The sequence below is a fragment of the Chelonia mydas genome, chromosome 21, assembly GCF_015237465.2.
Source record: "Chelonia mydas isolate rCheMyd1 chromosome 21, rCheMyd1.pri.v2, whole genome shotgun sequence".
NCBI lineage: Eukaryota > Metazoa > Chordata > Testudines > Cheloniidae > Chelonia > Chelonia mydas.
In genome coordinates this window covers 14,571,056-14,583,753 of record NC_051261.2, presented here as the reverse complement: position 1 = coordinate 14,583,753, position 12,698 = coordinate 14,571,056, and the positions used below count along the sequence as shown (strand labels likewise).

Below are 12,698 nucleotides of genomic sequence, written 5' to 3'. Positions count from 1 at the left end.
GACCGATCTACTGAAGTGGACCACAGCAAATATTCTGTCCCCCTGAGCTGCTACTAGGCTGGTGAGTCCTTACTCATGTGAGGCCCCACTGGAATCAAGGGCACTACTCAGGTGAGCAAGGACTCACAGTCTGTCCCCTGGGTGTTGCCTTCTCTGCTTTACAGCATGTCTCCGGGGCACCCGGGATCCATCTGGCTGGACTGAAAAGATCATTGGAGTAGGATTCTGGAGCGCTGTGCCTTGGTTCAGCCAGGGGGGCACTCACTGCCTGGAATGGGAGTCAGGTGGCTAAAACCCGCGCACACTCATGCGCACACTCAGACAGCCGCTGACAACTTGGAAGGAAGAATCCAGTAACACAGATCCTGGTTTTGCCAAAAACGAAGAGAGAGGCCTGGCCTGCGCTTAAAATGTAGGTTGATATAGCTCCGGCACTTGGGGTCGTGAAAAATCCACCCCTCTGAACACTGTAACTGTGATGCCCTAGCCCCAGGGTAGACACAGCTAGGCCAATCGCAGACTGCTTCCATCGACCTAGCTACCATCACTCAGGGAAGTGGTTTTCCTAGAGCCTGGAAGCTAGGTCTATGCTATGGGGTTATACTGGCGTGGCTACAGTGACATAGCTGTGCCTCTGTAGTCCCTGAAGTGTAGACATGGCCACAGAAATAACACACAGGACATCCCAATGGGAACCCATGGGACTGTACCATGCCTGGGCTCTCAAGGACAGATGTAACACCGGAGACTTTACTGCCCTTACAATAGAGATGGCACAAGGATCTCCAGCAGCAGCATTAGCCCAGAAGGGCTTCATAATGCATGGGCCCTCGAGCATCAGAAATAACACACCCACTGCACAATACGTGCACTGGGACAAAAGACAATGAAGAGAGGAGAAAAACGGGTAAGCTTTGTTGATTCAGTGTGGATAATGCACACCAGAATGTCATGTTAGCCACTCGGCTCCGGGGTTAGACATTTTTAAAGCATTAAACTGAAGATAACCTCGATTGCAGTCAAACTGGAGTAAATCCAGAAGTCTAAATCTGGAAGTATTTCCATCTTTCTGCGAGCAAGAGATGATAAAGCTGTGACTGTAGACATCATGGCATTGAACTAAAAGACCAAGACTCATGGGGCTCAGAGGTTTTATTGTCTTTTTTTTTTTTTTAAAACACTTCTAGGTAAATCCACCCATGCATTGAGATCAGTGGGGCGGGGGATGCGAATGAGGACAGGGCTTTGGACCATCGGTATTGTAACATTCATTGCAGAAGAAGGAGGCCTTTGCTTAGTCTACTTGGATCCACCCATGGGTCCTGAAGCTATGAATGGTTGTTGAAGGTGTTTGATGGGATAGGGCCCAACATGTGTTAGCAGTGTTGGCTCGAGCTTTTCAAAGCCCAGGGCTTCCTAGTCAAATGAATGGGAATTGGGCATCCAAACCCACTAAGGAGCTTGGGAAATCTCTGCTGTAGATCCCACGGTGGTGCACGTTGCATGCGATGCATGAGCTGGGCAGGAAGCTCTTTTGTCCATATTGCAGTTGTGCAGCTTGGCACTGAGTGGCTGTGCAAACTGAGTGTCATTTGTGCAAACTGAATGTGTGGCAGGAAAGGCAGTTCACAGGACGGTGTCCCAGAAAGGGCCAGATTCAGAGGTGGTGCATGGGAGCGTGCTGAGCTGCTGTAACACACACTAGCTTCTAGTCCCAAGTGTCTCGGCAACACTGGCTTAGACCCCTCCAGCTCGCTCAGACTCACTTCTGTGCCTTTCTCCTGAAGGGCTCCAAGAACCTCCACCCAGAACGGGGCCTATTGTGGTAGAGAGAACGTTCGTTAGAGAGAACGTTCATTAGAGAGAACGGAGGGCACACCCACTTACTAAGAAGAAAATAGGCCACTGAACATGGGCTCTATGCTGTATCATCCACCTCAGTGGTTCTCAGCCAGGGATCTGGCATTCCCTGCGGGGCTGCAGGCAGGTTTCGGGGGTTCCTCCAAGCATGGCCAGCCTTAGACTCGCTAGGGCCCAGGGCAGAAAGCCAAAGCCCAGCTGTGTGGGACTTCAGCCAGGGGCCCCACCACCCGGGGCTGAAGCCGAAGCCTGAGCAACTTAGCTTCGTGGTGCCCCCTGTGGTGTGAGGCCCCGGGCAATTGCCCTGCTTGCTACCCCCTAACGCCAGCCCTGGCTTTTATATACCTCGCTCTTGTTTGCGGCACCCTGTGGCCATCCTGAGAGCCTAGTGGTTTAGCGAGTCTCTGCAAGGTGTATTTCCTGCCCCGGTGCCCTTCGCGTGCTCAGCCGCGCTCAGCTCTCCGAGCACCCCTGCATGGTCGCCGCTCAGGGACTGCTGGAGAAAGGCCAATTGAGTTCGGCCCCACTTAAGCCTCTCCGTTTTCTCTGCAGGCACCTGCACAACAACCGGATCCAGAGCCTGGGGATCAACAGCTTCGAAGGGTTGCACAGCCTGGAAACCCTGTGAGTTGCCCGTTTTCTCTTCGGCGGGGAATAATGCCCTCTGCGAAGGGCTCTGTGCGGAGCCAGCATGGGCGATGTGTGTATCCATGCCAGGCCCAGGGGCTAAGTGCAGCCACAGCCTCCCCTAGCACAGGTGCGTGGGGGATGGGGAGTGTGCCTCGGAGGGGAGTTCCAATTAAACTTGGAGTTACTGGAAGGAGCTGGCGTGTTCTGCAGCCTGTTTGCTGCTTCGTGTTCTCTTATTTTGCTTCCTTCTTGTAACTGCAGGCCCTGGAGAAAAGCGCTTTGAGACGGAGCCATTCCACCGGGTCTCAGAGCCTGTTAACGGCTCTCCAGCTCCATTATTCCCTCACAGACTGTAGGGCCTGGCATGCATACAGCTGCTAACCAGGTTGGGGAGCCGGACCGTGCCCCGAACGCACTGGCTACACCCCCACAGGGGTACGGGCATGACGCCCTTTCTCATGATCTGCTGCTCTGTCCTGGTCTCTTATCACGTCACTGCCCCCCGAGTATGCACCTAACTGTTCACCAGTTGTCAGCCTCCGCCACCCAGCTGTCAACACCTCACGCGCCATCCCTGCTCACTCTCCCACCGTCTGGAAATTGGGGCCTTCTAAGGCCACCCAAAAATTAAGGCCAGTTAAAAAATCAGTGGCCAGGTCTGCAAAATCTTGGCCAAGGTATTTTACAAGCATTTCATGCCACCCGACAGTTCAGGGATTGTCTCTTGGTTCGGCTGTACAATATCTAGCACAATAGAGCCCTGGTTTTGGTTGGTCCCTAGCCACTATTGTAATAACCATGATTCTTAATAATAATAACGATGACAAAACAGACAAATTCTCCGGTATAGTCTGTCCTGCAGGCAGGCTAGCATTAGCCTAGACTCCAAGGTTCTTGTAAGTCAGGCGTGGATCCTGCTGTAGGACAGGAACTCCATCAGAAAACAGGACTGCTCCTAGCTACGGGCACTGGGGTGTTGCTGAACTGCGGGAGAGAGCGAAAAGCCTCGCCCAGGAGTCCATGTGGCTGCCCTGTGAACAGCCCGGGTTTAATGGACCATACACTGGCCTCATGTGAAAAACAAACAAACAAGCAAATAAATCAGGGCTCCAAAATGTCTGAGCAGGCGGCTTCTTGCCCTCAGTTGCACAGAAACCTCTCCCGCTGTGCTGGCCTTGGGCAGAACCCAACGAAAGAAGGGGAAGGGCATGGGAATAAACAGAGAGGACGTGTCCTGTCATAAAAGTGTCACTCAGAGAGACAGGGCGTTTTCCGTGCTTAGCGGGAAGCTGCTTAGATACTGCAGACAAATTGCTGGGCCCAGATCTTCAAAGGTATTTAGGTGCCTAACTCCCACTGGGGCCTAAATACTTTTGAGGAGCTGGGCCATGGTCCCTAGGTGTGCTCCCCAGAGGGCTGGGGGCAAGGCAGTCTCAGGAAACACTCTCCCTTGCATTTGGACCGACAGAGCCCGAGACACCCAGAACAGGGAGGAGGGTGTTAGACTTTGGTATTGGTGGCTTGGGGCAGGGGTGGGTCTCCTCCAGATTTCTACTGGACGTGTCGGTGTGTACTTATAATGGAACCACGAGGTACTCGGTTGACGTGGCCGTGGGTGTGGGACACGTACCGAGAGAAAGAGAGGCTAGGTTAGATTTTAAGACAGGCACATTATAGATCAGTGAAAGGAAGCTGAGTCGCACATGGGGTGACGGGAGGCCGCCGTCAACATGACGTCTCTGCTGTCTGTCCAAGTGTTCCATGTGTGCCCCTCACCATGGTATCTGATCACCAGCCCTGCCTAGGGCCTGCTTCTGGCAGTTCTTTACGTGCAACTGTTTGCTTGGATGATGTCAGTGTGGACCAGATGGAACCTTCATGGTTTACAGTCTCCCCTAATCTCCCCCCCGCCCCCAAAAACCATAACACCCAATGTAAAACAGAGGGGAAAAGCATCGGAGACCAGCTGGGAGGAGAGAAATCTCTGTGCGTAGAGCTCATTTCCCACTGTCCAGGGTTTGTGTGCATGGCAGGCAAAGCCGGGGCAGTTTGCTGCGACGATTACATGATGGAGGCATCAAGGAATCTCGCATTCATGGCCAAGAGCCGCCCACTGGTCAGCAGGCTCCAGCTATTCCATTGTCCGGATTGGTTTCAAGCCCCGGGTGACACCTTTCCTTGGACTGGCACGTACATTGCTCCAGATTCCCGGCGCCCTTCAGGCATCACCAAGGGGACAGAGTCTAGCTGCAGAGTAGCTGGTGGAGATGGGAGAGGGGCGCTCCACAAAGCCCCTAGGAACCATGTGACAGCAGCATACGTTACACCAGCCTCCTGCTCAGGCCAACCTGGCGTAACCCAGCCCCACTGGCTCTCTGCCCCCTCTCCTGTGCAGAGCTCGACAGCAGAGGAAATTGATAGTGCCAAGTCCAGGAGACCATTGATCCAGGAAACAGGTACAGCATGGGAATAGGCTGAGGAAGCTCCCCACACTGTCCTTCCCCACTGCTGGGGGATCCCTCTCTTTGTCTCCCTCATCTCCTGCCCTCGCAGGGAATTACCAGTCAGGCACCGCCTCTGCGGCTGGAGATTCGTTGCTTTGTCCACGGATCCAAGGAGCCCCCTTGTTGCGTCTCCTCCTTTCTTCCCGGCTCCTACCTGGGGAGCGCAGGTGTGAGGATAAGGAGAGTGCCCGGAGCTTCCGCCCATGCGCTCCCCTGGCCTGTTGCAATCACAGTTACTGACTGCACCACTGGGGGGCACCCCTTGTCCCCGAAAGGGCAGGGCTGGTCAATTGGCGCTGCACTCCACAAAAGAGGTGTAGCAGTGGGAGCTCTCCCCTTGCGCTGTGGGGCGCTGAGGGAGCATTCTGTGATCTAGCCACTAGCCCACACTGCCTCCCCTTTGGACACCTCCTTTAAACTTCTTCTCTTCTCCAGTACAGGCTGGGGATATTTTGCTAATCTCACATGTGGTATTTAACCTATTCTTCAGTATTTCATGGGCCAAATTCTGCTCCCAGTTGTTTTATGGGTGTAACCCTAGTGAAGTCAAGGAGATGGCCAGAATGTTGCTCAGAGCAGAACCTGCTCCGGTGTTTCCAAGAGGTGCATTTTGTTCCATTGCGGATATGGAGCCATGTGCCATGTTGTTATGGCTGTTACTTCTAAAGCTCAGCAGGGGTAAAGACATTTTGGGTGGGGTTTTCAAAGGCACTGATGGGAGCCAGTTACCCAGCTCCCAGAGCCAGAGATTCCCCACCATGTCTAGACAGCTGGACTGGCCAGGATAGGCAGGGAGAGGGATTGTACTTTGTAAAATACAATCAGATCTTTTAAATCAGCAGTTCTCAAACTGTGGGTCGGGACCCCAAAGTGTGTTGTGACCCCATTTTACTGGGGTCTTCAGGGATGGCTTAGACTTGCTGGGGCTTGGGGCCCAAGTCAAAGCCCGAGGGATTCAGCTCTGGGTGGCAGAGCTCAGATTACAGGCCCCCTGGCAGGGGCTGAAGCCCTTGGGCTTCGGTTTTGACCCCTTCCCCACCTGGGGCGGTGGGACTCGGGCGGGTTCAGGCTTCGGTCCCACCTCCTGGTGTCGTGTAGTAATTTTTGTTGTCAGAAGCAGGTCGCAGTGCAATGAAGTTTGAGAAGCCCTGTTTTAGATTCAAGAGAGAAATAGCTCCAGTTGCTCTGTGCAGTCCCTCCGCAGCTGGGAGCTGGGGGCATTCAGGAATTCTTCTCTGTGTGCCCAGTCTGTGCACAGACAGATCACAGTGAGAGCTCCCTTTGAGCAGAGACTGCTGCACTAATCACCTGGAAAGAGGTAAAGAGAAAGTGGGGTTGTTGAGCTCCCCTCCTCTGCCAGCCTAATGAGTAGTGCCCCACAGAGCCAGGGCAGCCGTGCATTGCCCCCTTCACAAGAGATGTGCAAATGACATGTTGTAGCCCTGATGGATCAGCAGACCCCCCTATCCCAGCTGCTCAGGAAGGCACAGACACCAAACCGTGGCAGGAGAAAGCGGCGAGGTGAAAACGTTTGCGCCACAGCCTTGCTACTCTGATGTTGGTCTATCTCCAGTTATTACTCTTGAAGGTTTTCATGTGAGCCACTTACTAGAAGAGTATTTCCCCCTCTGGCTATCCCAAATCTTCATTATTTAGACATCTCTCATGCAAGATAACAGGAGGGAAGATAAAACCTCTGTCTCCCATGTGGTTTGGTATGTGTTCCAAGCCTCTTGGAAAAACCCAGTGAGGCATGTCGCCAGTTCACCTGGGGATAGGAGAATACACACGAAGGAGCCACACAGACACAACAGGGCTGGGGCCAGAAGCCCCAGTAGGGGAACAGCCATGGGGCCAAGGTTTAGGCTGGGAAGCTCTTTGAGATGAGCATGTTTTTGGGCCTGTCTGCTAAGACTCCCAAGGAGACTGGGGATAAATCGCAGAGCTCAAGAGACCTTACAATCATAGAATATCAGGGTTGGAAGGGACCTCAGGAGGTCATCTAGTCCAACCCCCTGCTCAAAGCAGGACCAATCCCCAACTAAATCATCCCAGCCAGGGCTTTGTCAAGCCTGATCTTAAAAACCTCAAAGGAAGGAGATTCCACCACCTCCCTAGGTAATGCATTCCAGTGCTTCACCACCCTCCAAGTGAAAAAGTTTTTCCTAATATCCAACCTAAACCTCCCCCACTGCAACTTGAGACCATTACTCCTTGTCCTGTCATCTGCCACCACTGAGAACAGTCTAGATCTATCCTCTTTGGAACCCCCTTTCAGGTAGTTGAAAGCAGCTATCAAATCCCCCCTCATTCTTCTCTGCCGTAGACTAAACAATCCCAGTTCCCTCAGCCTCTCCTCATAAGTCATGTGTTCCAGTCCCCTAATCATTTTTGTTGCCCTCTGCTGGACGCTTTCCAATTTTTCCACATCCTTCTTATAGTGTGGGGCCCAAAACTGGACACAGTACTCCAGATGAGGCCTCACCAATGTCGAATAGAGGGGAACGATCATGTCCCTCGATCTCCTGGCAATGCCCCTACTTATACATCCCAAAATGCCATTGGCCGTCTTGGCAACAAGGGCACACTTTTGATTCATATCCAGCTTCTCATCCACTGTAACCCCTAGGTCCTTTTCTGCAGAACTGCTGCCGAGCCATTCGGTCCCTAGTCTGTAGCGGTGCATGGGATTCTTCCGTCCTGAGTGCAGGACTCTGCACTTGTCCTTGTTGAACCTCATCAGATTTCTTTTGGCCCAATCCTCTAATTTGTCTAGGGCCCTCTGTATCCTATCCCTACCCTCCAGCGTATCTACCTCTCCTCCCAGTTTAGTGTCATCTGCAAACTTGCTGAGGGTGCAATCCACGCCATCCTCCAGATCATTAATGAAGATATTGAACAAAACCGGCCCGAGGACCAACCCTTGGGACACTCCGCTTGATACCAGCTGCCTTCTAGACATGGAGCCATTGATCACTACCCGTTGAGCCCGACAATCTAGCCAGCTTTCTCTCCGCCTTATAGTCCATTCATCCAGCCCATACTTCTTTAACTTGCTGGCAAGAATACTGTGGGAGACCGTGTCAAAAGCTTTACTAAAGTCAAGGAACAACACATCCACTGCTTTCCCCTCATCCACAGAGCCAGTTATCTCATCATAGAAGGCAATTAGATTAGTCAGGCATGACTTGCCCTTGGTGAATCCATGCTGACTGTTCCTGATCACTTTCCTCTCCTCTAAATGCTTCAGAATTGATTCCTTGAGGACCCGCTCCATGATTTTTCCAGGGACTGAGGTGAGGCTGACTGGCCTGTAGTTCCCAGGATCCTCCTCCTTCCCTTTTTTAAAGATGGGCACTACATTAGCCTTTTTCCAGTCTTCCGGGACCTCCCCCGATCGCCATGAGTTTTCAAAGATAATGGCCAATGGCTCTGCAATCACATCCGCCAACTCGTTTAGTAGTGTCGGATGCAACGCATCCAGCCCCATGGACTTGTGCTCGTCCAGCTTTTCTAAATAGTCCCGAACCACTTCTTTCTCCACAGAGGGCTGGTCGCCTCCTCTCCATGCTGTGCTGCCCAGTGCAGCAGTCTGGGAGCTGACCTTGTTCGTGAAGACAGAGGTGAAAAAAGCATTGAGTACGTTAGCTTTTTCCACATCCTCTGTCACTAGGTTGCCTCCCTCATCAGTAAGGGGCCCACACTTTCCTTGACTTTCTTCTTGTTGCTAACATACCTGAAGAAACCCTTCTTGTTACTCTTAACATCTCTTGCTAGCTGCAACTCCAGGTGTGATTTGGCCTTCCTGATTTCACTCCTGCATGCCTGAGCAATATTTTTATACTCCTCCCTGGTCATTTGTCCAATCTTCCACTTCTTATGAGCTTCTTTTTTGTGTTTCGGATCAGCAAGGATTTCACTGTTAAGCCAAGCTGGTTGCCAGCCATATTTACTATTCTTTCTACGCATCGGGATGGTTTGTCCCTGTAACCTCAATAAGGATTCTTTAAAATACAGCCAGCTCTCCTGGACTCCTTTCCCCCCTCATGTTATTCTCCCAGGGGACCCTGCCCATCAGTTCCCTGAGGGAGTCAAAGTCTGTTTTTCTGAAGTCCAGGGTCCGTATTCTGCTGCTCTCCTTTCTTCCCTGTGTCAGGATCCTGAACGCTACCATCTCATGGTCACTACCTCCCAGGGTCCCATCCAGTTTTGCTTCCCCTACTAATTCTTCCCAGTTTGTGAGCAGCAGGTCAAGAAGAGCTCTGCTCCTAGTTGGTTCCTCCAGCACTTGCACCAGGAAATTGTCCCCTACACTTTCCAAAAACTTCCTGGATTGTCTGTGCACCTTTGTATTGCTCTCCCAGCAGATATCAGGGTGATTGAAGTCTCCCATGAGAACCAGGCCTGCGATCTAGTAACTTCCATTAGTTGCCGGAAGAAAGCCTCGTCCACCTCATCCCCCTGGTCCGGTGGTCTACAGCAGACTCCCACCACGACATGACCCTTGTTGCTCACACTTCTAAACTTAATCCAGAGACTCTCAGGTTTTTCTGCAGTTTCATACCGGAGCTCTGAGCAGTCATACTGCTCTCTTACATACAATGCAACTCCCCCACCTTTTCTGCCCTGCCTGTCCTTCCGCAACAATTTATATCCATCCATGACAGTACTCCAGTCATGTGAGTTATCCCACCAAGTCTCTGTTATTCCAATCACATCATAATTCCTTGACTGTGCCAGGACTTCCAGTTCTCCCTGCTTGTTTCCCAGGCTTCTTGCATTTGTGTATAGGCACTTGAGATAACCCGCTGATCGCCCCTCTTTCTCAGTATGAGGCAGGAGCCCTCCCCTCTCGCGTTCTCCTGCTCATGCTTCCTCCTGGTATCCCACTTCCCCACTTACCTCAGGGCTTTGGTCTCCTTCCCCCCGTGAACCTAGTTTAAAGCCCTCCTCACTAGGTTAGCCAGCCTGCTTGTGAAGATGCTCTTCCCTCTCTTCGTTAGGTGGAACCCGTTTCTGCCTAGCACGCCTCCTTCTTGGAACACCATCCCATGGTCAAAGAATCCAAAGCCTTCTCTCTGACGCTACTGTGTAGCCATTCGTTGACTTCCACGATTCGATGGTCTCTACCCAGGCCTTTTCCTTCCACGGGGAGGATGGACGAGAACACCCTTGCGCCTCAGACTCCTTTATCCTTCTTCCCAGAGCCACGTAGTCTGCAGTGATCCACTCAAGTTCATTCTTGGCAGTATCATTGATGCCCACATGGAGAAGCAGGAAGGGGTAGCGATCCGAGGGCTTGATGAGTCTCGGCAGTCTCTCCGTCACATCGCGAAACCTAGCTCCTGGCAAGCAGCAGACTTCTCGGTTTTCCTGGTCGGGGCAGCAGATAGATGACTCAGTCCCCCTGAGGAGAGAGTCCCCGACCATCACCACCCGCCTCCTTCTCTTGGGAGCGGTGGTCGTGGAACCCCCATCCCTAGGACAGGGCATCTCATGCCTTCCAATCGGTGGAGTCTCCTTCTGCTCCCTTCCCTCAGACATATCATCTGGTCCACTCTCCGCCTTAGTACCTGTGGAGAGAACATGAAAATAGTTACTTACCTGTATCTGCGCTGCTGGTACATGGACGCTCCCCTTTCTTCTTCTGGAGGTCACATGCGGCCAAATTTCTTCACCATCCTCCTGTCCCTGCTGCGCAGCCTGCTCTGAATCTTCAGAACATTGTGTCCGTAGAAGCATATTCTGACGTCTGTCCAGGAAATCTTCAGTTTCTCTTATGCAACGCAGGGTCGATACCTGTTTCTCCAGACCTTGAACCGTCTCTTCCAATAGGTAGACCAGCTTGCACTTTGTACAGACAAAGTCACTTCTGTCCTGTGGAAGAAAGACAAACATAGCACATCCAGTGCAGGTCACAACAGCTGAACACTCCCCATCCATATTACCGTCTTTCTACGAGCTTCCTCAGGAGTTGTAGTAACTACTCAGAGAAGCTTGCAAGACGTAAGCCTCAGTGGGCTCTCCCCGGGCGAACTCCCTCTGTTAGCCTCTCTGCTGTTCGCCGCTCAGCTGGTTTGCAGCTGACTGGCTTTTTATAACAGTCAGGCCCACTCAAGGCTCACACAGAACAAAGCACTCCCCATTCACACTTTTCAAACAATCAAACACATGGTCAAACTGTCAAACTGTCCCCGCAATAGACACTCAGATACTCACCAACACAACCCCCCTAATGCAGCCCTTAGCGTACCTCCTCTCAGACAGATCCCAGGCAAACTCCCCCTGTTAGCCTCTCTGCTGTTCACCTTATGTGACACATTCTTTATATAGCACCTTTGGCGTGAGTATGAGAAAAGGGTAGTATTCCTTTAAATAGGTTGCGAGCCCTCTAATGGCGCTCACTGTGTTCTAGAAGCTGTTAGTGAGGCCTGGCATATCTATTGTGTATTGTTAGTAAACACAGTTATGTGGACTCCACTGGGCTGTGTACTTTCTGCGTGGTATGAACTGCTGTGTGAAGAGCAAAAGATGCCTCCTTCAATGCCAAAGAGCTGGGCAAGAGTTCCTAAGAAAACAACGAACCACACTAGGAACAACAGAAGGCGAAAGCCAGCAGCTGGTAGCTCCCACTGCAAAGGCAAGGTTGGGTTATGGTGAGAGGAGAGGGCAGAAGCATAGGGCAGGAGGCTTTGGGGCTGCAAGCTGGGGGTGAGAGTAGAGGGCAGAAGCATAGGGCAGGAGGCTTTGGGCTGAGATTGCAGGAGGTGACAGGAAGGAGCCAAGTGGTGCTAAGGGAAACCTCTAGCTTTGGAAAGAGCAGAAGTGAGGAATGTCAGAAGCTCAGACTCCAGCCACAGCGTTATCCTGGGTCCCGGTGGCCTTGTAAACGTACCATGTTCGGGGCTGTTAAAACACAAACTGTACAGCGCTGGGGCCAACGCACACACGTTAACCCGAGTTTCGATCACCCAGCCCGATTCTGCAGCTGCCCATCCCCCCTGCCACCCCAGAGCGGGGCGGGGGGGGGTCTCTTGTTCTTCACAGGAGCCCACATTGCAATGTGAGGAGGGCAGCTGAGGGAGGGGAGAGATTTTTGCCTCCATCCTGTTAGGATGTTGCCACAGAGGCAGTGCCGGGTTCACAGTGGCTCCATGGAGCCGGGCCCAGGCTCAGAAGGGGCCCCGGCCTGCTCCGCTTGCCCTGCGCCCCGACACCCCGCTGGCTCCCCCTGCCAATCACTTGCTCCTCTCGGCCTGCCCGCCAGCTGGCCGAGGGCTCCTCTCTGCCCCCAGGCAGGACCCCAGTGCACCTCTGGTTGTGGGGCCCCACCTGGCTCCCCAGAGCTGAGCCGCCCGGGAATGGTGCAGAAGCCTGGCCAGTCTCGGCGTGGGGGGTGGGGGGGGGCTGACAGTGTGGGGGGCTTGGCTGGGCCCCTCCAGGCAAGTGCTTCTTGAGGGACCCTGGCCTGGCTGATCGTGCCACTCCCGAGGGGCCGGAGCGATTCCCGGCCCCGGGCTCAGCCCGCAGACACAGTCGCCTCCCAGCAGGGCCGGTGAGTGCGGCCGGGAGGCAGGGCGTGGGGGAGGGGGTCTCTGGGAAATCTGGGGGGGTGCTGGGCCGTGAGGGGGTGGGGAAGATGTGTGTGTGTTGGGGCACTAGGGAGTGGGGGTTCTGTTGGGGCGCGTGGCAGGGGTGGTGTTG

At 53.1% G+C, this 12,698-nt stretch overlaps 1 protein-coding gene across 1 annotated transcript in view; it reads left to right on the top strand.

The window, feature by feature from the left end:
* The window catches only part of LGR6 (leucine rich repeat containing G protein-coupled receptor 6), a 202,528-nt gene that overhangs the window by 139,761 nt on the left and 50,069 nt on the right, over positions 1–12,698 (top strand). The window contains exon 6 of the mRNA XM_007054310.4: positions 2,413–2,484. Coding sequence (XP_007054372.1) covers positions 2,413–2,484 — 72 coding nt within the window. The remainder of the gene's footprint in view (positions 1–2,412; positions 2,485–12,698) is intronic.